Source organism: Hyperolius riggenbachi, chromosome 5 (genome assembly GCF_040937935.1).
Source record: "Hyperolius riggenbachi isolate aHypRig1 chromosome 5, aHypRig1.pri, whole genome shotgun sequence".
Taxonomy (NCBI): domain Eukaryota; kingdom Metazoa; phylum Chordata; class Amphibia; order Anura; family Hyperoliidae; genus Hyperolius; species Hyperolius riggenbachi.
In genome coordinates, this window is record NC_090650.1 from 386,797,964 (window position 1) to 386,825,482 (window position 27,519).

General features: G+C 46.3%; 1 protein-coding gene and 1 long non-coding RNA gene across 3 annotated transcripts in view; one reads left to right on the top strand and one right to left on the bottom strand.

Annotated features, from left to right (window-relative positions):
• Positions 1-27,519, top strand: part of MATN2 (matrilin 2) — a 165,337-nt gene that overhangs the window by 136,474 nt on the left and 1,344 nt on the right. For both annotated transcript variants that reach the window (XM_068237705.1, XM_068237704.1), the window contains exons 13-16: positions 8,365-8,517; positions 12,511-12,552; positions 12,769-12,852; positions 16,555-16,644. In XM_068237705.1, coding sequence (XP_068093806.1) covers positions 8,365-8,517; positions 12,511-12,552; positions 12,769-12,852; positions 16,555-16,644 — 369 coding nt within the window. The remainder of the gene's footprint in view (positions 1-8,364; positions 8,518-12,510; positions 12,553-12,768; positions 12,853-16,554; positions 16,645-27,519) is intronic.
• The window catches only part of LOC137519068 (uncharacterized), a 51,014-nt gene continuing 31,561 nt past the window's right edge, over positions 8,067-27,519 (bottom strand). Inside the window, exon 2 of the long non-coding RNA XR_011020953.1 lies at positions 8,067-8,599. This is a non-coding gene — a long non-coding RNA (uncharacterized lncRNA). The remainder of the gene's footprint in view (positions 8,600-27,519) is intronic.

The window sequence follows — 27,519 nt, forward strand, 5'->3', positions numbered from 1 at the left end:
TGAGCGGGGGGGGGGGGGGGGACGTTGCTATCAGGGGCGTAGCAATAGGGGGTGCAGAGGTAGCGACCGCATCGGGGCCCTTGGGCCACAGGGGCCCCGAAGGGCCCTCCCTTAATTACAATATTAGCTCTCAGTTGGTCCTGTGCTCATAATAATCACGTCTATAGATACTTTGAATAGTGGTAATCATTAACAAACTGTTCCCCATCCCCTTCTTGCACCTCTGACACTGTAGTTGCCATTGGCAGGTTTTGGTGCGCCGCATGAATTGTTATGTATACAGTGCTTGGGGGGCCCCATTGTAAAACTTGCATCGGGGCCCACAGCTCCTTAGCTACACCACTGGTTGCTATGCATATGGGTAGCAGGAATAAAGGGTGCATGCGGAAAGTGGACTAATTGGGCGCTGCTATAGGCGCCAGTAGAAAGTATCAGTCTTTGGGCGCCAGAGTGGAAATTTGGGCGCCAGCTGTATATCACCGCGGGCACTCAAATGCCGATATTTTGTGGCAGGCAAGATTTTTTATACTCTGTTTTTTTTTTTTTCAATTTCTGCAGCTATGATGCGATCATTACATTGCACCACAGCTGGTGGGGGAGGTGGCGTGGTAGGTAGGTAGTGTGTGTGTGTGTGTGTGTGGTGGGGAGTTAGTTTTAGGAATTAGCCAGGTAGCGTGTGTGGGAGAGGTTAGTTTTTGGCATTAGCCAGGTAGTGCGTGTGCGGGAGGGGGGAAGGGGTTGTTTTAGGCATTAGCCAGGCGGTGTTTGGGGGTGGGAGGGTTTAAGGGCAGCTGTCAAGGGGAAGGTTCTCTGTGAGGGTAGGGTTAGTTTTGGCAGATTTAATACCGATATATTCCTATCTGCATTTCTGAGTGCCCCGATTTCCAGATGCCTTGAGGTCGCATTCACAGTGGGACGTTATGGTCGCGCATTATAGAGTCTTATAACACAGCTTACCGCACTGCAATGATAATCCTATGGGCCGTTCACAGTGCGACGTTAAAGTCACATTAAAAATGTTGCGTTGTGATAACTCGCTGCTTGCAGTGCGTTACCTCTTAACGCAGACACGTTGTGACTTCAATGTCGCATTAAAATGCAACATCCCACTGTGAATACAGCCTTAACCTCCTTGGCGGTAATCCCGAGCTGAGCTCGGGGTATGCCGCCGGAGGTCGCCGCTCAGGCCCTGCTGGGCCGATTTACATTCTGAAAAAAGCAGCACACGCAGCCGGCACTTTGCCAGCCGCGTGTGCTGCCCGATCGCCGCCGCGGCGGCGAAAGAGGGTCCCCCCAGCCGCCCGAGCCCAGCGCAGCCGGAACAAACAGTTCCGGCCGGCGCTAGGGGCTGGATCGGGCGGCTCTGACGTCAGGACGTCGACTGACGTCCATGACGTCACTCCGCTCGTCGCCATGGCGACGAGGAAAGCGAAACAAGATAGGCCGCTCATTGCGGCCTATCTTGTTACTTTCGATTGCCGGAGGCGATCGAAAGTACGCTTCCGGAGCGCCCTCTAGTGGGCTTTCATGCAGCCAACTTTCAGTTGGCTGCATGAAATATTTTTTTTTTTATTCAAAAAAAACCACATTGCAGCCTCCCTGGCAAAATAATTAAACCGCCAGGGAGGTTAATGTACATATGCATGCATATGACCCTAACGCCGCACGGTGGCACAGGGTCATAGGAATGCTGGTTTCTGCAGTGTGATGCAGTGCACCATCTTAAAGTCATTTCTGGGAACGTAAGTCATATATGCAGTTGTACTTTAAGCTGCTGAAATGAAATGCTTAGAAATTGTGTCATTTATCTGTGAACAGAATTCAGGAGAATTGTGCGATATGACTGCCAGAGCCTGTAAATGGGAACTTTTCCCAGAAGGACCATGTTAGATCAATCATGACTTCCAGTAGAGACTCCGTGCTGCTGGCAGCCTGGCATGGCAAAGCGTTCATCACCTCGTTCTGCTACTTCCGGAAAGTGAACACAAGGTTATAAAAAGTATCAGAGACTCCGATAGGTGTCAGCTGGTGCAAACGGAAGATTGTGGACCTGAACTCTTGCACAGGACAGAAGGAAAACAGAGAGAAATGCACTGTGTATGTATTTAGAGAGTTTGCTCTGTTTAATTCCCCCTCAGCTGTGTCTAATCACCACTGTAAATTGATCTCTCAGCTGTGTCCGCACAGACTGTGCAGGTAAGCTCTCATACTACATGGAAGTGGTACATTGGCCAGGAACACACCCTAAAGCCTGGTACACACATCCAGTTTTGATTGGTCCATGACTGGCCAATGTTTCCACTTCCATGTTTTACGAGAGCTTGCCTTAACCCTAACATTATTCAAACATTTTTGGCCCTCCTACTATATGGAGTTGGTAAAATTTGTCAGTGATTGGCAAATCAAAATTGCATGTGTGTACGAACCCTAAGGCTACTTTCACACCAAGACGTTGCGTTTTAGGGGACGTTAAGGTCGCATAACGTGCCCCTAACGCAACGCATGGTGGTGTTGAAGTTGGACGTCAGATTGAGCTGCGTTATGCAGCTCTCAAAGCAGCTGCTCCTGGTTAGTAATAGGAAGTCCAGATCTTTTTAAGGATTTGGATCATTTGAATCGGATCATTGAAAAGATCCGGATCTTTGAACCAAATCATTTGAATCATTTTACTTGGGAAGCAGACTGGGTGAAATGACTAGCAGGACAGGACTTTCCCTGCACTGTACATTCTGTATGTTCTTGTTTCTTCCAGACAGACATCCACTGTGAACCAAATCTTTTGTTGTGATGATCCGGATGATTCGACTCACAAAAAAGATCCGGATCAAATGAACGATTCGTTCATCATCCGGACAACACTAGTCCCACCACTAGTCACCACAGTGCAGTGAATATTAATTAGCCATGTGGCTGGTCACTGAGAATGTGCAAACAATCTAACGCAGCTCTATAGGGATATAACGTACAGCATGCTGCACTTTCATTTAACGTGCAGCGTTATACCCTAACGCAACGTGTGCACTGTGAACAGCACATTGATTTTACAGTGCTGTGAGTTAGGCTGCGTTACTGGCTGCTGTAACGTGGGACTTTAACGTCTTACTGTGAAACCAGCCTAAAAGTATGAAAGAGTGAAGTCATGTGCGAAATTCTGTAGCGGTATTATCTGCGTGTCACAAATGTATTAGCTGGTAGATAGCACTGTTTGGTATTAGCAAATGTGCACTCTTTGATGTTCTGTTGTATATAGTAACTATGTTAAGTAATATAGTAGCGGCCGCACTAGTGAAGTATCGTGGTAGCGTACATCACTACCACACGGCTTTTGTAAGCAGCGGCCATTGTTTAGTTACGTTGCATGCATAGACACAAAATTAATTTTATAAATTACATTTATTAGCGCGGGAAACAGGAGGTTGCTTGCACTACTACCTTTAGTTAATCAACCCCAGTAAGTGGTATCATCCTGATGTAAAACTTTCTACTTTCTGAGATAGTATAAAAAAATGCACTTTCTTAAAGGACCTCTGTCGCGAAAATCGTAAAATTTTAAATACATGTAAACATATACAAATAAGAAGTACATTTCTTCCAGAGTAAAATGAGACATAAATGACTTTTCTCCTACGTTGCTGTCACTTACAGTAAGTAGTGGAAATCTGACATTACCGGCAGGTGTTGGACTAGCCCATCTTCTCATGGGGGGTTCCCAGGGTTTTCTTTATTTTTAAAAGCACTTAGTGAATGGCAGTTGCTCCGTCCAAATGCCAAAATAGTGTACGGTGAGCAGGGAGGCTGGCCAGCATCTTTGTATAAATCTTTTTCAGGGAACATCTTTATAAAGTATAAAGGCCATGCTGAGAATCCCCTATGGAGAGATGGACTAGCCCAAAATCTGTCGGTAATGTCCTCTAGTGTCCCACGGGGGTCTCGCTGCAGCCCTCCGAACTGTGAGCATGTAAATATTTACCTTCCCGGCTCCAGCGCAGGCGTAGTAGCGGCTCTTGGCTCTGAAATAGGCGGAAATAGCCGATCCCAGTCGGGTCCGCTCTACTGCGCAGGCGCAAGTCTGCTGTGCCTGGGCAGTACATCGGATCCCGACCGAGATCGTCTATTTCCGAGCGGAGAGCCGCAGCAGCTGGAACAGGGAAAGGTAAATATTGCACAGCCACAGCCTGACAAATTGTCGGCTGTGCATTCAGTGGGCTGCAGCGAGACCACCGTGGGACGGAGGAGGAAGGGGGAAGCGTCGATAGGATCCAGAGGCTTCACCCTCCCGAGATGAGTACCCCCAGGGGAACTTTTTTCATTACAGAGTCTCTTTAAAAGAGAATCTGAGATCGATAGAAATTAAAAATGTATACATACCTGGGGCTTCCTCCAGCCCCCTTCGGCCTGATCTGTCTCACGCTGCCCTCCTCTGCTGCCTTGTTCCTCCACTATGGGTCCCGGTAACTTCAGGAGTGGAGGCTTACTGAGCATGCCCGGCCATGCGTGCCCTAGAACGCTTCCGGCCGCGGAAGCGTGCATGGCCGAACTGCGCTGACTGGCCAAAATTGCCAGGAGGACCCAGGAGGCGGAGGGCATGCAGAGGGGGGCTGGAGTAAGCGCCAGGTATTTATGAATTTTTAATGTTGATTCTTCTCAGGTACACTATTGTGAAAACTAGTAACATTTAAATTACATACATATAAACCGAAATTTCTCCCAGAGTAAAATACACTATACAGTGGTTCGCAAAAGTATTTGGCCCCCTTGAAGTTTTGCACGTTTTGTCATATTACTGCCACAAACATGAATCAATTTTATTGGAATTCCACATAATAGACCAACACAAAGTACACATGAGAAGTGGAACGAAAATCATACATGATTCCAAACATTTTTTACAAATAAATAACTGCAAAGTGGTGTGTGCATAATTATTCGGCCCCCTTTAATCTGAGTGCAGTCAGTTGCCTATAGACATTGCCTAATGAGTGCTAATGACTAAATAGAGTGCACCTGTGTGTAATCTAATGTCAGTACAAATACAGCTGCTCTGTGAGGGCCTCAGAGGTTATCTAAGAGAATATTGGGAGCAACAACACAGTGAAGTCCAAAGAACACACAAGACAGGTCAGGGATCAAGTTATTGAGAAATTTAAAGCAGGCTTAGGCTACAAAAAGATTTCCAAAGCCTTGAACATCCCACGGAGCACTGTTCAAGCGATCGTTCAGAAATGGAAGGAGTTCGGCACAACTGTAAACCTACCAAGACAAAGCCCTGAACCTAAACTTACAGGCCGAACAAGGAGAGCGCTGATCAGAAATGCAGTCAAGAGGCCCATGGTGACTCTGGACGAGCTGCAGAGATCTACAGCTCAGGTGGGAGACTCTGTCCATAGGACAACTATTAGTCATGCACTGTACAAAGTTGGCCTTTATGGAAGAGTGGCAAGAAGAAAGGCATTGGTAACAGAAAGCATAAGAAGTCCCGTTTGCAGTTTGCCACAAGCCATGTGGGGGACACAGCAACCATGTGGAAGAAGGTGCTCTGGTCAGATGAGACCAAAATGGAACTTTTTGGCCAAAATGCAAAACGCTATGTGTGGCAGAAAACTAACACTGCACATCACTCTGAACACACCATCCCCACTGTCAAATATGGTGGTGGCAGCATCATGCTCATCTCTTCAGCAGGGACAGGGAAGCTGGTCAGAGATGATAGGAAGATGGATGGAGCCAAATACAGGGCAATCTTGGAAGAAAACCTCTTGGAGACTGCAAAAGACTTGAGACAGGGGCGGAGGTTCACCTTCCAGCAGGACAATGGCCCTAAACTTAAAGCCAGGGCAACAATGGAATGGTTTAAAACAAAACATATCCATGTGTTAGAATGGCCCAGTCAAAGTCCAGATCTAAATCCAATCGATAATCTGTGGCAAGATCTGAAAACTGCTGTTCACAAACGCTGTCCGTCTAATCTGACTGAGCTGTAGCTGTTTTGCAAAGAAGAATGGGCAAGGATTTCAGTCTCTAGATGTGCAAAGCTGGTAGAGACATACTCTAAAAGACTGGCAGCTGTAATTGCAGCAAAAGGTGATTCTACAAAGTATTGACTCAGGGGGCCGAATAATTATGCACACCACACTTTGCAGTTATTTATTTGTAAAAAATGTTTGGAATGATGTATGATATTCGTTCCACTTCTCACGTGTACACCACTTTGTATTGGTCTTTCACGTGGAATTCCAATAAAATTGATGCATGTTTGTGGCAGTAATGTGACAAAATGTGGAAAACTTCAAGGGGTCCGAATACTTTTGCAACCCACTGTAAATTACTCTTTTCCTAAGTTCCTGTCACTTACAGTAAGTAGTAAAAAGCTGATAGATCTGACAGATCTTAGACTAGTGCATCTCCTCACAAGGGATTCTTAGTACTATCTTGCACACCTTGGAAAAAAATCTGTACAAAGATGCCAGCTGACCTCCCTACTTATTTGCACACTATTCTGGCAGCTGGGGTGAGCAACTGCCTTTCAGTAAAGCCACATACACACGCTCAACAAAAGTCTTTTACTGAAAACAACTTTACAAACGACTATGATTAAAAAAGTTGGAGAGATACGCCTCACCGAGCAAATGACTATTATACACGCAGAACGACTTGACGAATGACTTGACGAACAACTACAAATTTATATATGGTTACTCAACTGGTGAATGTCTAATATGTTCTAGTTAGTAATGGAAGTCATTGAAAAGTCGTTGCAGACTTCTGTACACATTGCCATGTTGGACACAACTTCTCTCAGTCGTTCGTCAAGTCAATCCAACAGTTGGATTGACTTGAGCTGCATCTTATCAGTCGTTGGACGCATCTTATCAGTGATAACGCCTTGTCGTTTGCATGTCTTTTACTGTACTTGACGAAAATTGTCCATCTTCTTCAAGTTGTTTGATAAACGTGCATTTAAAAGACTTTTGTTGATCCTTAAGTGCTTTTGTAAATAAATACCTAGATATACCTGAGACTCTACTATGAGGAGAGGGTCTAGTCCAGAGATGGCTAACCTTGGCACTCCAGCTGTGACAAAACTACAAATTCCATCATGCCTCTGCCTCCCCGAGTTATGCTTAGAGCTGTCAGAGTATTGCAATGCCTCATGGGACTTGTAGTTCCACCACAGCTGGAGTGCCAAGGTTAGCCATCACTGGTCTAGTCCAAACCCTGATAGAATTGTCAGATTCAGACTGCCTACTGTAAGTGACAGTGACATAGGAAAAAAAGTACTGTATTTTTTGGCTTATAAGATGCGCGTTTTCTCCCCCAGCAGCAATCGCAGACCTCTCCTCTACTTAATAGATCCCCTAGTTCCGGCTTCTGCTGATTGTGTCATCAGCAGAAGCCGGCACTAGGGGAACAGGGCGGGGAGCAGATGTCTGTGATCGCCGCTGGAGGTGATGGATCAGGTGAGCCAGGCTGCCGCTGCTTGTAACTATACCCCAAGAGCGGAGGATACACATGGGGGAGCAGAGAGTACATACATGGTGGACACAGCCTCATCAGGGGCACAGGTGGATACATTGGGGGGAGAACATCTACAAGATGCTCCTGCATTATGGACACACCAGATTTAGTATATTTTTTCCCTGTTTTTTGCCCTCTAAACCTAGGTGCCTCTTATGCTGGGAATACACAATGAGATTTTTCAGCTTATTTACTTTCTGATCGATTTTCCGATCAATTCTGTTATGTTTTCTTATCAATTTCCATTCACTTCTATGAGAAATCGATCAGAAAACGATCGAAAATAAGATTGGACATGTTGGAAATTATCTATCGAACCATCTATCTGCCAAAATATCTAATGGGGTATTCCCAGCATTATAGTCCGGAGCGTGTTATATTTATTTATTGTCTTTATAAAGCGCCAACATATTACGCAACGCTATATAACGAAAAATATGGTAATCTGTAGTGCATTTTACTCTGGGAGAAATATAATTTTTATTTTTATGTATGTATTTTAAATTTTAACATTTTTCATGATAGTTGTTAATTAAAAAGGAAACGAGTAATAACAGGGAATCTTTACTGAGGTGAACTGAGTAGCCATAATGCACTTATCCTTTAAAGTGGATTAATAGATATTTAATGGCTTTATTGTCTGTATTGGGCTGCCACAACTCTGAAATGTCTTCATGCCTCCGCCTAGCTGCAGAGAGGTCAGTCCATTTATTCCGCCAGCGTGCCGCCCTCAGCAGGCGCCCAGCTCAGATCGCTTCCAGCTGTGGTCAGCTCGAGTCACTTAGAGGTTGTTGCGAATTTAAAAGCTGTGATGTCACGATGCAGCATTCTCTTCTGTCCCCTCATCAGGCATCACCATCTATGCTGTGGGTGTGGGCAAAGCCATCGACGAGGAGTTACGAGAAATCGCTTCCTCTCCACAGGAGAAACATGTGATTCACGCCGACGACTTCAGCTCCATGGGATACATCACTGAAAAACTAAAGTCCAGCATCTGTGAAGGTAGAGCTTGTATATCACCGGTCTTCCGCATTGCACACACCAGTCTGTATTTCTGTCACAAGGCTTGTGTGGTAAAATGCACCTGTAACGAAAACATGAAAATTCACTGAACAATAGTCTAGCATCTAAGGAGGGTCACTCGTTGGAGGAATGAATTTTGACTGGGCCAGATTTCCTTCCCAGCAAAATTCTTGTGACCCCCTCTTCAAGGTCGGACTTTGAATTGTGGGAAATGTGAGGCTGCTATGTAGGGATGATCAATGAGATGCAGGATTATGTGAATTTGTATTCAGGTCTATGCAGCTTGCAAATTGACCAATCAATTTAAACCTGGGTTGGACTTGATTGGTGCATTTTCAAGCTGCATTTATTTTCATAAATATGCCCATAATACTACATGAACTCGGAAATATTTGCATCTCATTGATCATCCCTACTACTATGCATATACAGTAGTTAGAAAGGGGGAAAGCAGCCACGCCCTAACACTTGCATAAACAAGGCCTGCACACTGCAGTTCAGGAACTGTGCTTTATTGTCACCAAATATCACGTCATGTATGTAGCCAACAATCTTTTCAGTACCTCCTAGGGTGCCCTTTGTCAAGGCACAGTACAAATACGATCAGAACAGACGCAATATGACAGTGATGCATAAAAATATAGGTGACACCGCTTCCGGACAGCGGTGATTAAAATTTACACCCAGGTTTTGATGCTCTAATACCTGCCAGGGTATAGATTTCATATCACTGCCACCACATGTTCTCCCTGCTTTCGTCGCTGTCGCCCTGCCGCAGCTCATTCATTGGAGGAGCCGTTGAGGCCACTCTTTAAGCACAGCAGAACTCACAAACAGCCTTCTGTTATGCGATTGCGATTTTTCATTTGCATTGCATTATCACTGTAAAAATTCGCTCCAGAAAGTGATTGCGATTTCCAAATCGAATCACTATAATATACTTCCCTAGCGATTTAAAAATCACTAGTGATTTGCAATTCAGCTGTGTAGTGGAAAAGGGCCCTAAGAAGTTGGTCTTCATCGCTGTGAGTACTGCGAGCGATTTGTGCTGGTTGGTTGAGACTGCTGGTTCATTGATTTCACAGATAACTGGGACTCTACTATAGTAGTAGTATGTTACTTGCTAGTATTATTGAAGGTAGTGACATTCACATTCCAAATTGTCTGGCTTAATAGATTTTAGTTGCTGATCATCAGGTGAGAAAAAGGTAGTGACTAACTTCCTCAGTCATCCTCACACAGGAAGTGTGGCCATATTGGGTGTTTCTTTTAGAAATCTCTGCAGGTCTATAAGAGATTCGAATAGATCTACAGGTCTGTTAGCGGTGCGCAAAGGTACAGCACTATTTTCATTCAGTTTCAAACTTACATGGTTATAGCATTTTGTCCAGTGTTCCTCTTTAACAGTTTCCTTGTAGAAGTGACTGTTATAGCTGTTAATTGTTTCCAACTCCAAAGCCAAAAATGTAAGCATATTCAAGTACCCCTAAACTGGGTAGTGCTGAACATATTGTGGCCCCACGCTGCTCATCTGTAATATTCAACTGAGCAGAACATCAATTATGGGCGGGGAGGAAGTGACAGTTCCGCCTCCTCTCTGCCCCTCCTTAGGAACGACTTCTCCACCCACTGCTTAGGGTTACCGGTATGCTGTACTGCACACACCGCGCAGGGGAGCTGTGACATGTGCGGGCTTGTGGAGATTGAGCTCAGTTTTCACCAGCGCGCATACGTCGCAGCTCCCCTGCACGCTGTGTGCGGTACAGCATATCGGTAACCCTAAGCAGTGAGTGGCGGTGCCGTTCCTAAGGAGAGGCAGAGAGGAGGGGGAACTGTCACTATTGCGGCTGAGCAGAGCGGAGTCCACACAGGGGCTCTGGAGGGTGAGAATGGTGCTGTCACACAACAGATAAAACACAATTATAAGTATGTTCATCATTACTTAGTTCAGGGGTGCTTAAAGAGACACTGAAGCGAGACTAAATCTCGCTTCAGGTCTTATATATAGCAGGGGCACGTGTGCTATAAACGCCGCTATCCCACGGCTTAACGGGGGTCCCTTCACCCCCAACCCACCCCCCGCAAAAGTTGGTCGTAAAGTGGTCGTAGGGAAAACTCTTCCTGGAGGCAGGGCTAACGGCTGCAGCCCTGCCTCCCAGCGCGTCTATCAGACGCGCATCGCCGCCTCTCCCCCGCCCCTCTCAGTGAAGGAAGACTGAGAGGGGCGGGGGAGAGGCGGAGATACGCGTCTGACAGACGCGCATGGGGCAGGGCTGCGGCGGTTAGCCCTGCCCCAACCAGGAAGCGCTCCCCCGCTGCACGGAGGGGGTTTGGGGGGACAGGGACCCCCGTTAAGCCGCGCTATAGCGGCGTTTTAGCAGGGGCACGCATGCCCCTGCTAGCTATGAGGTCTGAAGCGAGATCTATTCTCGCTTCAGACTCTCTTTAAAGGACACCTGAAGTGAGAGGGACATGGAGGCTGCCATATTTATTTCCTTTTAGACAACACCAGTTGCCTGGCAGCACTGCAGTAGTGTCTGAATCCCACCTGAAACAAGCATGCAGCTAATCTTGTCAGATCTGACAAGAATGCCAAGAAACACCTGATCTGCTGCATTCTTGTTCAGGAGCTAGGGCTAAAAGTATTAGAGGCAGAGGAGCAGCAGGACTGCCAGGCAAAAGGTATTTTTTAAAAGAAAATAAATATGGCAGTCTCCATATACCTCTTGCTTCAGTTGTCCTTTAAAACCTGCTGCTATAATCTTTTCAATCCATATAGCTGATCTGCATAGCACAGTTTGGCTATTTGTTTTTTCCTCAGGAAAAGTGGAGTAAGGGCTAGTTCACACTTAATTTAAAAACGTATCCGTAGCTACGTTTTTTGTCCCGGACGAAAAACGTAGCCACGGATACCAATGTTAAAAATAGGAACAGCACACACTCAAGTTAAAAACGTATCCGCGTGCGATCCGCGGAATACGTTTTTAAACCCGGAACGCTGAGTCCGGACTTGCAGCATTTTTCACGGACCCGTATACACGTACGGGTAGTGAAAATCAATGGGGAAACGGGCCTCCCTCTTCACTGACATTTTGGGACACTGGAAACGGATCAGTTTCCAGTGTCCCATGGTGAAGGAGGGGGCCGCCATGCTGAAGGGGGTAGCAGCCAGGACGGGGGGCTGCGGGCAAAGCGGCGGCCAGGGGGGGTCACATCCACCCCCCCCTTGCTCACCTGGGTGCCCCCCTCCCCGCTCCCCCTCCAGCTCGCATATAATGTAATAATTTGTACCTAATGAAGTTCGGCGAGCCGGGCACTTCCGCCCACACCGCTCGCCGTCACTTCCTGCGATGCCGCCCACTGAAATACAGAGGGCGACATTGCAGGAAGTGACGGCGAGCGGTGTGGGCGGAAGTGCCCGGCTCGCCGAACTTCATTAGGTACAAATTATTACATTATATGCGAGCTGGAGGGGGAGCGGGGACGGGGGGCACCCAGGTGAGCAAGGGGGGGGGGGGATGTGACCCCCCTGGCCGCCGCTTTGCCCGCAGCCCCCCGTCCTGGCTGCTACCCCCTCTAGCAAAAAAAAAAACAAAAAACGCAAGCGGATCCAAAACGTGTGCTGCAAAAAAGGCAGCACGGATCCGTTTGCGTTCCGGGTTTTGAAAATCGGAGCCCGGACCGCGGATGCGTCCCGCACCCGGAGCTAGTGTGGCCCAGGCCTAATGCTTTAATTCCTCCCTCATGCACAGATCATATTCTCTCTTTCTTTTCACAGTGTGCCATCTAGTGGCCAAGCTAATAAACTGTTATTTAAATGTTGACCTACACATCTTCATCAAAATAAACAATATTATTATTATTATTAATAATAATATTATTCATATTAATTTATTTTAATGATGATAATTATGAAAATGCTATTTTTGTAATTGACAGTTACCGGTAATCAAAGGCACTCATTTTTTTCAGGGTGGACAAGTTGGAAAGAAAATACTGACCTCTCTAACCAAGGTGAGTATAGTTTTACAGCATAATAGGCCTGTCCTAGAGTGGGTGAGGGGCAGGGATGGTACGACTTTGGGAAATTGTTGATTTACTTTTAATCTTTGTAAATTGACATTTTATTTTGAAAATTGTAATGAAAGTGAACATTCAAAACAACTGTGTACCTCAAATCTAATGATGTTTTTAGATACATGTTCTGTGTTTGGAATGTCTGTCTTACAGAATTATCTTCTGAATTAAAAGAGAACAGTGAAATCACAGTCTCCTGCTCCATGTCTGGCTACAAATTCACAACACAGGCAGAAGGTGAGATTATTGTGTTCCTCTCATTGAGTTATGGAAGTATAGTGGTGGAATCATTGTAAATGGTTCCTAAACCTGAAAACTATTACAGAAACTGTATAGATATATATATATATATATATATATATATATATATATATATATATATATATATATATATATATCAGATCCCGGTACTTCAAAGTACTAAGAGGACCAGGGACAGATTTTCCATAAGGCACTGTAGGCTTGTGCCTACAGGTGCCTGATAATGAAAAGGGGGCTCACTTTCCTCCTAGATTGCCTCCCTCCTCCTTCTCTATGCAGAATCCTGAGTGGAGTGGAAATTAGAGGTTACTCACCCAGCTCTCTGCATTCCACTGACCTGATCTCCCTTCAGCCAAGGGCACCTTTGACTACCTAATACTAAGGGTAACCTGTGCCTACCTATTCCAGGCAGGGGAAGTAGAGGAAAGGTTGCAGTTGGGCCAGCGAGCACACTTGTGGGGCTTTGTTGGTTTGTAGAGGGAGAGGTCTAGGGTACAAGAACATCTGTGCCTATAGGCTCCTGTGGTGTAAATTCGGTCCTGAAGAGGACTGATTATCACATGCCATAAAAAATTGCAGCAGTTCCCTGGGCAATCCTTGATCTATTTCAGGAACAACTGGAGATTGCTTTATGCAGTGTGCCCAGCATTGATAGACCAGGGACCTAACTACACATCATGGGAGTCCCCCAGTAAAAATTTCATACCCCCCCCCCCCCCCAGGTAACTCCCTCCCACCCCTACCCCCTCCTTCCTCGTGATGACAACACGCACCAGCCTCCTCCTGTCCAAAAGCAGTATTTCCCTTTTTCACATGTCCCCATGGTGGTGCTGGGTCACCATATTCCTCTCCTTTGCATTTACCGGTGGACATACCTCCGAACATCTACCTGCTGAAGGTGCGTCCGTTTCACTCCCCCTTCCAAACGCATCTAGTCAGAAGCTGGAGGCGTGTCCATTGCTCAAGGCTGTTCAAAGTAGGAGGAGGAATGCCGGGAGACGGTGACACCAGTGACAGTGCTTTCCTCTCCTCTTGATCTGTGCTAGTGTGCAGTGACGCTGGGGATGTCTCTACCGGTCTGCAGGGCAAGCACCCTAGTGGGTCACCAATCACCAGAAAGCACACTAGCATCTAATAACATGCTTACAGTGCCCAGAAGTCCTCTCTTCTCTGCACTGCAGCCACCCGCCTGACCGCACACCTCCGCTCTGTACAGCTCCCGATACATGTCATGGCAGAGTGAGTAACTGCAAACAGGAGAGTGTACCAACCCGGGACTAGAGTAGCCAAAGCTGCACTGCGCTACTCAGCAAACTGCAGGGGCAGCACTGGAGGGATAAGGTGAGAAGAGGGGAGCAGGCCTATTTTTATGTTTCTGTAAAGGGCCCAATTGGGGATGAGCGAGAATGTTCAGCAGTGTGCAGAAGGCGAGAGTGAGATATGCGGGGGTTGACTCACCTGCGTCTATTGAAATAAAAGTGCATGGAAATTAGGGTGCCCAGTAATGCGGATAGTAAAATATCGGTATTGAATAGCCTACGCTCATACAGAACCCTTCCCAAACGCCTGACCCTAACCTCCCCCCCTGCACAATCTTCCTACCTGACGCCTAACTCTAAAGCTCAACACACACCATACAATCTTGGTTGCACAGATTTACCAAATCTATGTAGTATAAGGGCCAACAGATTGAAAATACCTTGAATGATTGCTTGGATACGCTCTTATACTACATGAAAGTGGTAAGATTGAACAACTAAGATTGTATGGTGTGTGTTGAGCCTAACACACACACACACAAGCTCCCTACCCGTCGCCTAACTCCCCTTCTCCGCACACACACCCTAACTGACGCCTAACCATCCCCCCGCCCCCCCCCCCCCTTCCTTTCGCACAGACTTCAGACTTCCTACCTGACCCCTAAACCACACACACACACACACACACACACACACACACACGAGCTTCCTACCTGACGCCTATCCCCTCCCTTTCCTTGCACAAATAACTGATGCCTAACCCTAACCATCCCACACACACGCGCACACACAGACTTCAGACTTCCTATCTGACCCCTAAGCCCCCCCCTTACCCCCACCCACCCACACACACACGTCTAACCTTAACCCTCCCGCTTGCCAGTCGCAGCAAGAAAAAAATTCTGAATTGCCTATTGAAATATCGACATTGAGCTGTAATTTGAGTGCACGTTGTTCTCGATAAATAGCAGGTGCTGCACACACTATTTATTGGGCGCCATGGGCAACCAAATTACCCCTCAATGCCAATATTTCTATAGGCACCTATGGCGTTGCCCAAAATTCCAGCGCTAGCGGGGGCACAAATTGCCTGCTTTGGACTCACCCAGCTATGGCCTACATTCTGATGCATGCTATGCTGCTTTCCATTTTCTTCCACTTCCACTTTCTAAGCCCGAACTTCCCTTCTAAAGGCCTATCTCGCTCTCACCTCCCGCACACTGCAAGACGTTCTCACTCACCCCTAGATCCAATCTCTTTAACCCTCCTGGCGGTATGAAACATTCCGCCAGGAGGCAGCACAGCAGTTTTTTTTTGTTTTTGTTTTTTTTTAAATCATGTAGCGAGCCCTGCTCAGCAGCATCCCCCCGCCCGCTTGGAACGCCTCCGGCGATCTCCGATCAGGAAATCCCATTCAAAGAACGGGATTTCCTGGAGGGCTTCCAGGCGGGATGACGTCAGCGACGTCGTGACGTCATTGGGAGTCCCGATCCACCCCTTGGCGCTGCCTGGCACTGACAGTTAGAAGAAAGAACAGCGCTTGGCACTCAAGCTGATGCTTAAGGTTTATTTACCACAGATACAGACAGACATTGCAGGCAGAGGGAGAAAAACGAAGTCTAACAGCCGTTTCACGAGCCTTTAGCTCGCTTCCTCAGAGACCTGGTCAGCGCTGTTCTTTCTTCTAACTGCCAGTGTTGATGTCTATGCTGTGAGCACCAAGTCAGCTTTGGAACCCAGGTACTGTGCAGCAGCCTATTGGGTGCCGGCAATTCTTGGAACTCTCCGTTTTTTTGGTGGCTGCCTGGCACTGATTGGCCAGGCAGCGCACAGGGTCTGGGGGGGGGGGGGGCGTGCGCCGCAACGGATAGCGGCGATCGGGAGCGGGGCGGCGGCGATCGGTGTGCTGGCGCAGCTAGCAAAGTGCTAGCTGCGTCCAGCAAAAAAAAAAATTATGTAAATCGGCACCCTCCGGCGGCTTACCCCGTGTCACACACGGGGTTACCGCCAAGGAGGTTAAACCACCTGACTTCTCTACATAATGTGGTGCAGGGGAAGCAATGACACAGGACGGGGTTCCAGTGGATTCCTCTCCTGCAACAGAACAGAGGAGATCAGGTGGACTTCCTGTCCCCTGACTGTCCAGCACATTTGGTGAGAAGTGGGGGTTCTGAACAGAAAACAGGGGGATCAGAGTGACACACAAGGGGAAGACAAGTATAAGGTTCCCCCTGCGGGTTACATTAGCCTGGAGATGCTGTTTAATATGAATAAAATGCAATGATAGCCTTTTCCTTTGTTGCAGTGGACTCCTCTGTCTACTGATTGCTTTCTAGATTCGTATTGCTCATTACATATTGCAGATTTCACGTTGCCTGACGTGATATTTGTTTGTGTCTTAATCCTTCCATCATGCCAGAGACGTCCACCGACGAGCAGTGCCAGTGTAAGAACATAATGGAGTTCCAGAACAATGCCAGCGAAGAAGTCAAGCGGCTATCTCATCAGTATATCCTTTAATACCCGCCACTACTCCACTGATTTGTCTTGAAGGACAACTGAAGTGAGAGTGATATGGAGGCAGTGGCATAGCAATAGGGGGCCGACCGCATTGGGGGCCCTTGGGCTATAGGGTCCACCCCTCAAACACAGTATTAGCTCTTTATTGGTCCTGTGCATGTAATAATCACTTCTATTGATGCTTTGAATAGTAGTGATCATTAACACACGGCTTTCCATCCCCTTCTTGCACCTCTGACGCGGTGGTTGTCCTCGGTTGGTTTTGGTGCGCCGTTTCAATTGTTATGTATAGCATGCTTGGGGGACCCCCACTGAAAAACTTGCACTGGGGCCCACAGCTTCTTAGCTACACCACTGTATGGAGGGTGCCATATTTATTTCCTTTTAAGTAATGTAACCCCCTCAAAAGAGGTTGTCTGTCTGTTCTGCTGATCCTCTTCCTCTAATACTTTCAGCCATAGCCCCTGAACAAGCATGCAGCAAATCAGGGGTTTCTGACATTGTCAGATCTAGCGAGATTAGCTGCATGCTTGTTTCTGGTGTGATTCACACTACTGAAGCCAAAGAGATCAGCAGAGCTGCCAGGCAACTGGTATTGTTTAAAAGGAAATACAAATGGCAGCCTCCTTATACCTCTCACCTTGGGTTCACTTTAAAAGGAAATAAATATAGCTGAATCCATATACCTCACCAGCTGTCCTCTAAGGCACAGGTGTCGAACTCCATGCCTGGAGGGCCAGATCCATGCCAGTGTTTAGGATGGACTGAGAAAGAGAGGAATGTGTTCTACCTGATGGACCACACCTTTCCTGACTCAGACTCATCAATTCATTTGAGCTGTACCAAAAATGTGTGAGGATCTCGGCCCTCGTAGGACCGGTTTGACATACCTGCTCTAAGGTAACAGTCAGTCCTGTGGTGATAATGAATCTACATAAAAGTGTTCTTTGTGCACAGCATTCCCTTCATGACAGCATTGGCCACACAAAGTATGTGACATTGTCAAAGGTTTTTTTGAGACCTCCCAAAGTTTTATTCAGAGCAAAATGCATGCAGCTGGAAGTTGGGCCAATCAGTGGTATTCAATAGTTCAGTTCCCTTTTAAGCCCCCATCCAGGCACAAAATCTATATGCAATTACACAATGCTATTTTAAATTAATCATATATAATTTTGGTATCTTTTACAAAATATACAGGGAAAATGCCTGCTTCACCAATTCATAGACCCTCGTGTCCTCCTAAGTGACCTTCAGGTGCCCTCTTAAAGTGAATGGTTACCGAGTAAAAAAAAAAAGGCAGATGCTCACCTAAGGAGAGGGAAGGCTCGGTCCTAATGAGCCTTCCCTCTCCTCTCCCGGTGCCCGGTGGATCCTCCGTTCAAAACCCCCGCCGCGGGGGACTTCAGAAGTCTTCGGGAGCACTCGGGCTTCCGAACACGGGCCGCTTCATACTGCGCGAGTGCATCATAGGCCCGCACAAGTGCATCATAGTGGGCACTCGCGCATGCGCAGTATGGAGCGGCCCGTCTTCGGGAGCCCGAGTGCTCCCGAACACTTCCGAAGGGGCAGTATTTGAACAAACTGGTCGAATACTGCAACGGGGGATCGTGAGCGGGACCGGGCACCGGGAGAGGAGAGGGAAGTCTTATTAGGACCGAGCCTTCCTTCTCCTTAGGTGAGTATCTGACTTTTTTTTTTTTTTTTAAATCGGTACACATTGGCTTTAATCCCAGTCAGTCTGAGACACACCCTCTTCAGTCCTAGCTTAAGCCACACCTCTCTGCTAATAACCTATCATGCCTGTCAGTCGCTATATAAGGAGGTTGTGGTTTCAAACCATATGATGAGGAAAGGGAGTCAGCAGGAGGCTGTTGAGAAAACCATCTATGATTTGGCACATAAGTGTTTTTCTTGTTCACTGTGAAGAAAAAGCTAAAGGTTATTTCTATAGAAGTAAAAGAAGTTACCGTATTTTTCGGACTATAAGACGCACTTTTTCTCCCACAAAAGTGGGGAGAAAAAGTCCCTGCATCTTATAGTCCAAATGCAGGGAATCCCCGACTTAAAATCGCCAATGAACAGCTGACCCGCCGCATGTCGGGGATTCCCTGCACTCCTGTGCGTCTTGAATCCTCCTCCATGTCATCCTCAATGTATGCCTTCATGTCCTCCTTTGTATCCACCTCCTTGCCCGCGCTGGTGTGCCATGTACCGTAATTAGCGGCAAAAGCCGCTTGTATCAAACAGAAGACTGTCCCCGGTGTTACCATTGTGTCTGCCTCTTTGCCCCCTCGCTGCGCGTCTTGTAATTAGCGACAAAAGCCGCTCGTATCAAACAGGAGACTGTCCCCGATGTATACATTGTGCCCATCTGTTTGCCCCCTCGCTGCACTGTGTGTCATGCATGTAATCACTGGCAGACGCTGCTCGTGTCACTCACCAGCCAGAGCGTTCCTGCGGCGAACAGGGACTCCTCTCTCGCTCACTCCTTCCGCCTACTGCCGGTACTTCATGGTCGCGTCATTACACGTGACCGGTCACATGTGTAATGACGCGACCATGAAGTACCGGCAGTAGGCGGAAGGAGTGAGCGAGAGAGGAGTCCCTGTTCGCCGCAGGCACGCTCTGGCTGGTGAGTGACATGAGCAGCTTCTGCCAGTGCCGCTAATTACATGATGCGCAGCGAGGGGGCAAAGAGGCAGACACAATGGTAACACCGGGGACAGTCTTCTGTTTGATACGAGCGGCTTTTGATTAATTACATGACGCGCAGCGAGGGGGCAAAGAAGCAGACACAATGGATACACTGGGGACAGGAAGAGGATCTTGGTCTGCTGCTTGATATAAGCTGCTACTGAGGAGCGGCTTAAGGACACTACGGGAGAAGAGAACACTGAGGGACAGCATGAGGATACTGGGGGACAGGAGGAAGAAACTGGGGGCAGCTTGAGGACACTGGGGGAGAGGAGGGGTAAACTAGGGGGCAGCATGAGGACACTGGGGAACAAGAGGAGGACACTGGGGGCAGCATGAGGACACTGGGGGGCAGGAGAAGGAAAGTGGGGGGCAGCATGAGGACACTGGGGGACAGGTTGGAGGCCAAGAAGAAAACACAATGGTGACAGGAACAGGACAGTAATTGGGAGAACATCTACAAGATGCTCCTGGACCATGGACGTACCAGGTTTAGTATATATATTTTTTTTCCTGGTTTTTACCCTCTAAATCTAAGTGCGTCATATAGTCCGGAGCATCTTATAGTCTGAAAAATACGGTAATAAAAAAAAATATGGTAAGTGCCAACATACAGTATAGTACAGCATGCATAAAAAGGAGGCCGAAGGAGAAAATAGCCCTTTGCTATGCAGCTTACAATCTAAATTATACAAATAATACAAACATGTTTACACAGTATTCATTCAAAATAAAATTCTTTTAAAGGACCACTATCAAGAAAAAAATGAAAATCATACATATAAAATGTGCCTATTGTTTGCACTGGTAAAGGTAAAATAAAAAAATGATGTGGGTTCCCACCTCCAAAGACTTTTAGGCCCCATTTACACTTAATCTGTTGCTCTCAGTTATAACTGAAAGGACAACTGATTTTAAAAGTAATGCCCATGTTTTCCTACGGCACAGTTCACACTTAATGCGTTTTCACGGAAATATTTTTCATAATGCACTGCTACGGAGAAGAAAAAAAAAACGGGTACTAACTGATTAAGTGTAAATGGGGCCTAAAACCCTTTGTCAACCATGCAGGCTGTTATCAGGGTATCTCGGGTAGTACTTTTTAATACCCGCCCGGATCCAGATCCGGATACCCAGATATCTGGATCCGATTCGAGTACCCGGATCCGACCTTGCGGATACCCGAGTGAATTTGGGTATCCGACCAAATTACCCGTGGGTACCCGACCTATTCGGGTATCTGGATAGAAAAAACGGAAGTGCCCTTTAATTAGCTTTAAAAAGGGTTTTTAGGGTAAATGATGCATGTAGCATCATGTTTTTTTAAAGGGAAACACTAATTTATTATTTGGTGGGCATAAAATGAAAAAAAAAAAAAAGTTGTCAATTAACATCAGGACTAGGTTCCAGACAGCGGTCGTGCAGCCCACATTGTGTCCAAAGTCCAATCGCACAACTGAGGCATGACAGTTTTCAGCCCAGACACCTCCAAAAAATGACACCACAATTGTGTTTTGGGTTGAATATAGGTGGTGGTATCAGCAGCAGTGGCCTGTGGCACCGTGGCGGTGGGAGCCAGCGCCAGCTTGATTCAGCCTCTTGAACTCCTCATGCTCAACAACATGTTTTTTGGCCAGATGGGTGATGAAGCTGGAGGTGCCATACTTATAGGGGTCACAACCTCTGCTCATCTGTAGTTTGCACACATTGCATATAGCAAACTTGCTGTCCAATGAGGGCAGAGTGAAAAACCGCCAGATTGGGGAGGTGAAGATTCCCCTGCGGCCTAAATGGGATGCTGCGGCTTTTCTCCCTGTGGCGGTTGGGGGTTGAGTGGTGCGGCTGTCGGTAGCGGCAGAATGATGTGGTGGGTCCCGCATTCCACGGCCACTGTCTGCAATGCTGATCCTCCGTGCCAAACCCACTGATGCATCCTCAGAGTCAGAGCTGACATCCCCATCCGTGACGGTCCTTCATCCCATCATCAACATCATACCCCCCCTCCTCAAAACCCAGAACATCCTCCTCAAACTCCTTGCGGCTAACAGCCCTGAGTTCAATCGTGGCGCCTGGAGCAAAAAGCTCGCTGACTGAGGGTAGGCTGCCCGCTGGGGTCGACACTGACACGGCAGAACTTCTGAGGGTGGCCGTAATGTTGCTCCCTGTCCTCTTGCCCTTGCTGCCCCTCCCCCGGCTGCTGGTGCCAGCAGACATAGTACAACTTATACGTGATGATGTCACCAGATGATGATGTACCCCACTTTTACTTTAATGAAATCGGGGTTGGACTTTAAATCAAATCAGCACAGAGTGACAGACCGCAGAGTAGAGGACAGACAGTGCACACTATCTGTCTAACTGTCACACTGACAATACTCAGCACAGCAGCACTGCAGTAATCTGTAGTAAGCTAACACTGTACTACTCTCTCTAACAACTAACTGCAGTACTAACTAACTATATAATACAATACAATAACACAGTAATCCTATTCCCTAACCCAGGGGTTCTCAAACTGGGTGCCACGGCACTCTGGTGTGCCTCGGGTACCTTTCAGGGGTGCCTCGGCATGCATCCCCATCCTTAGTGCAATACTATCAGGTAATGCAACCGCACATTGATATATAATGTGCCTGCATTATCTGTTACTTAAAGGGATACTGTAGGGGTGTTGGGGGAAAATGAGCTGAACTTACCCGGGGCTTCTAATGGTCCCCCGCAGACATCCTGTGCCCGCGCAGTCGCTCACCGATGCTCCGGCCCCGCCTCCGGTTCACTTCTGGAATTTCTGACTTTAAAGTCAGAAAACCACTGCGCCTGCGTTGCCGTGTCCTCGATCCCACTGATGTCATCAAGAGCGCACAGCACAGGCCCAGTATGGTCTGTGTCTGCGCAGTACACTCCTGGTGACAACAGCGGGAGCGAGGATACGGCAACGCAGGTGCAGTGGTTTTCTGACTTTAAAGTCAGAAATTCCAGAAGTGAACCGGAGGCGGGGCCGGAGCATCGGTGAGTGGCTGCGCGGGCACAGGATGTCTGCGGGGGACCATTAGAAGCCCCGGGTAAGTTCAGCTCATTTTCCCCCGACCCCCCTACAGTATCCCTTTAACCTTTAGTCCCCACAACCATGGTTGAAGTTGAACATCAGAGGAATCGGGGTGCCTAATAAGAATCACTAGCTACTTGGAGTGGGGTGTCGCCTAACAAGGGTCATAACAGCATTTCAGTAGTTGTTTTTGCCAAGGGGTGCCTTGAAAAAATTTCAAAGACATCAAGGGTGCCCTCACCCAAAAAAGTTTGGAAACCACTGCCCTAACCTATACTGTCCTGCTGGCCTGCACAGCACACACAGACACAGACAGGACCTAACTGAGTGAATGAAATCAAACAATTACACTAGCTAGCTAAAAAAAACAATAGAACAATGGTGTAGTGAAGGTGTTTAGCACTCAAAGCTTTAGGTTTATCACTGTATACAGGCAGCACTTGCTAAGCCAACAGCACTGGAGCAAGTCTGTCAGTGACCAGCCAGCCACACAAGCAAGGATGATCTGTCTCATTATGCCAGCCCTCCTTATTACACAGGGGGGCTGGCCAGGGTTCCCTTCTGTGATTGGGTGCCAGGGCTTAGGCTGGAAGGCCTCTGATTGGCTCAATGAGGTCAGGTGGGGCTGGCCAGAGTTCCCCTCTGTGATTGGTTGCTAGGGCTTCTGCTGGGAGCCCTCTGATTGGCTGGGAGCCCTCTAATTGGCTCAATTACATCATCTCCCTTGTTGCAGTACCCAGATCCGGATATCCGTCGGGTATCTGGATTATGCGTCCAGATACCCGCATAGAGCTATCCAGATATTGGCCCAGGTATCTGGATCTGGATCCGACCCGGATAGCGTAAAAATGGTCGGGTACCCGGGTTTACCCGGGTACCCGGATCTGGATGAGCATCCCTGGCTGTTATAGGCAGAATACGGAGCCTGAACAGCGTGGGGCTCCACATCCTGAGCTAGACCAGCCCACATGGTCCATCATATTAGGGGGGGGGGGTCTGGAAGAGCCTCCCCCTTCCCCCAGAGCCATAAACAAGTAACTATGTATTTTTTTAAATTATGTAATTTTGTTTTACAAGTGTTTTATTTTGTTAACTATGGGGTAGTAGTAAAAAGGGTTAAAAACTAATAAAAACGTATTTTATTTTATTTTTTTATTTTTTTTTATAAAGAGCTTTGTTGTACATTAAGGCAAATACAACAACAAGCTAGAGATAGCAGAACAAATACAAAAAAAAAAAAGAATAATATCAAACGTGGATACACATCCTACGCATATATACAAGATCTTCTCAAAAAATTTGCATATTGTGATAAAGTTCATTATTTTCTGTAAAGTACTGATAAACATTAGACTTTCATATATTTTAGATTCAAATACACACAACTGAAGTAGTTCAAGCCTTTTATTGTTTTAATATTGAGGATTTTGGCATACAGCTCATGAAAACCCAAATTTCCTATCTCAAAAAAATTAGCATATTTCATCCGACCAATAAAAGAAAAGTGTTTTTAAAACAAAAAAAGTCAACCTTCAAATAATTATGTTCATTATGCACTCAATACTTGGTCGGGAATCCTTTTGCAGAAATGACTGCTTCAATGCGGCGTGGCATGGAGGCAATCAGCCTGTGGCACCGCTCAGGTGTTATGGAGGCCCAGGATGCTTCAATAGCAACCTTAAGCTCATCCAGAGTGTTGGGTCTTGCGTCTCTCAACCCTCTCTTCACAATATCCCACAGATTCTCTATGGGGTTTAGGTCAGGAGAGTTGGCAGGCCAATTGAGCACAGTAATACTATGGTCAGTGAACCATTTACCAGTGGTTTTGGCACTGTGAGTAGGTGCCAGGTTGTGCTGAAAAATGAAATCTTCATCTCCATAAAGCTTTTCAGCAGATGGAAGCATGAACCCACTTTTGAACCAGAAACAGCGGCAGAAGCGCCTGACCTGGGCTACAGAGAAGCAGCACTGGACTGTTGCTCAGTGGTGCAAAGTACTTTTTTCAGATGAAAGCAACTTTTACATGTCATTCGGAAATCAAGGTGCCAGTGTCTGGAGGAAGACTGGGGAGAGGGAAATGCCAAAATGCCTGAAGTCCGGTGTCAAGTACCCACAGTCAGTGATGGTCTGGGGTGCCATGTCAGCTGCTGGTGTTGGTCCACTGTGTTTTATCAAGGGCAGGGTCAATGCAGCGAGCTATCAGGAGATTTTGGAGAATTTCATGCTTCCATCTGCTGAAAAGCTTTGTGGAGATGAAGATTTCATTTTTCAGCACGACCTGGCACCTGCTCACAGTGCCAAAACCACTGGTAAATGGTTTACTGACCATGGTATTACTGTGCTCAATTGGCCTGCCAACTCTCCTGACCTGAACCCCATAGAGAATCTGTGGGATATTGTGAAGAGAAAGTTGAGAGACGCAAGACCCAACACTCTGGATGAGCTTAAGGCCGCTATTGAAGCATCCTGGGCCTCCATAACACCTGAGCAGTGCCACAGGCTGATTGCCCCAATGCCACGCCGCATTGAAGCAGTCATTTCTGCAAAAGGATTCCCGACCAAGTATTGAGTGCATAACTGAACATCATTATTTGAAGGTTGACTTTTTTTGTTGAAAAAACACTTTTATTTTATTGGTTGGATGAAATATGCTAATTTTTTGAGATAGGAAATTTGGGTTTTCATGAGCTGTATGCCAAAATCATCAATATTAAAACAATAAAAGGCTTGAACTACTTCAGTTGTGTGTATTTAAATCTAAAATATATGAAAGTCTAATGTTTATCAGTACATTACAGAAAATAATGAACTTTATCACAATATGCTAATTTTTTTAGAAGATCCTGTATATTGAAGAGCGAAATATCAATGTCCATACCGTTCAACCTAGGAAATGAGGCACAAAAGTGCCTCCTACTGAGATCCCAGGGATCAGTCCAATCTAATAAGTTCTATAGTACGTTGCTCTTCTTGACTGAAAGAAAAACCTCTAAACTAAAACCAACCCCAAAATAACCCCCCTCCCCCCCCCAAAAAGGGAAAAGAAAAATAACATCCTGTTTAAACACAAGAGTCCCAAATGTCATAGAGGTATTCAAACAAATAGAAACCCATCACACATCTGTCCAAGGGGAACTAAAATTGTCTATACGTTTTCCATGCATCCCAAATAAGATCAAATCTTGTTATATTCTCAACACTATAATAATAGACTCGATCAATTAACATCATCAAGTCAAGACGCTGAGTAACCAAAGCTAACTCCAAACCAGTGGATTTCCACTGGAGGGCTATTGACCATTGGGCAGCCAATAACATGTATCTATATAAGGGCCGGAAACTTCCAGGAACTTCATCATTAGCCATATATAAAAGGGCCTGGGGGGCAGTCAAAGAGATTGCAAAACCGAATACGTCTCGTATTAAATTTTTCCATGAGTCCCAAAAACGTTGTGCATGAGGGCAATCCCAAAAAACATGCACCAGAGACCCTTCCATACCACAACCTCGAAAGCAAGACGAAGAGGCTGAGGGATACATTTTATGAATTTTAACCGGGGTATAATACCACCGAAACAAAATCTTAACCGCCGTATCTTTCACCATATTTGATTTACCACCTTAGAGACTGCAGTCCAGATAAGGGACCAGTCATATTGCGTAAGCTGAATACCCAATTCCTGTTCCCAGGCCCTCATATATGGCATTTTGTCCGCATTTTCACGTCCCAATAGCAATGCATACAATAAAGAAATGAGACCTTTACGACGAGCAAACCCGAAGTAAAGCGATTCAAAAGCTGTAGGTTCAAACATTGGAAAGGAAGGAAATAACGATAAAAAATAATGTTTAATTTGACAAAATCTAAACGCCTCTTCCAAGGCGGCATCTTGACCAAATTGAAGCATATTAAATGTAACTGGGACATCCCTAATCCAGAACTTGTTGGCCGTAAAAAGGCCCTTATCTCTCCACCAGGAAAACATCTGGGGGTTCCTAAAAGCAGGAACAAATCGAGGATTACCAAAAATAGAAGTCCTGGGGGAGGGAAAGGACATAAGGTTATATGAAGTGGCTATAGAAATCCATAACTTGGCTAGTGATGATACAATCCTCTTCTTGCCAGAAAGAGCTGCTATATCTTTTTTAGCTGCAACCATGACCAAGGATGATAAATAGAAAGGAGAAATTGAGATCGATTCAAACTGATACCAAGCAGGGGGGTTAGAATCTATACCCCAATCCAGAATTTGACCAAGTTTAGCAGCCAAATAGTAATGCCACAAACTCGGTAAACCTATACCACCCTGTAGGAGATCTATAAAGAATCTGTGCTCGAACTCTAGCAGGCTTGCCATCCCAGACAAATTTATTTATTTGAGATTGCAGACCAGACAGATTTCTTAGTCATAGTTATAGGGAGCATGCGGAATAAATATAATAATTTAGGGAGAATGATCATCTTGCATGCTATACTTCTTCCAAGCCATGAGACCTTGTATGAGGACCAGGTTTTCAGAAGTTGAGTGATGATATTAACTGTATGTGAAAAATTAGCTCCATACAGATCCCCATAACAAGGCGTAAGAAACACTCCCAAGTATTTAAATTTAGATCTACTCCATTTGAAACCGTAAGTAGTTTCCAGCCAGTTAATCGTATGAGGATACAAATTAACCGGGAGGGCTGGGGGTTTAGAAGGATTAACCTTGAGACCAGAAAAAGCGGCAAATGTATCTAATACCTGAAACAAATTAGGCAAAGAGGTCAAGAGTCTAGTCAAGAACAGGAGAGCATCATCAGCATATAAGGCCAATTTAACATTATCAGCTCCGTACCCATGTATATCGGGATGTCGTCTGATTGCAACCGCCAGAGGCTCTAAAGCAAGAGCAAATAGCAATGGTCGAAAGAGGGCAACCCTGACGAGTGCCTCTTTTGAGAGAGACAGGTGCAGAAGAAGCTCCAGGAATGCGAATTATAGTGGACGGAGAATTATACAAAGCTGAAACTGCAGTGATAATAGGTCCAGATAGGCCAAAGCCCTCCAATGCTGTAATTAAGTATTGCCAACCCACTGAATCAAAGGCTTTACTAATATCTAAACCTAACATCAAGAATCTA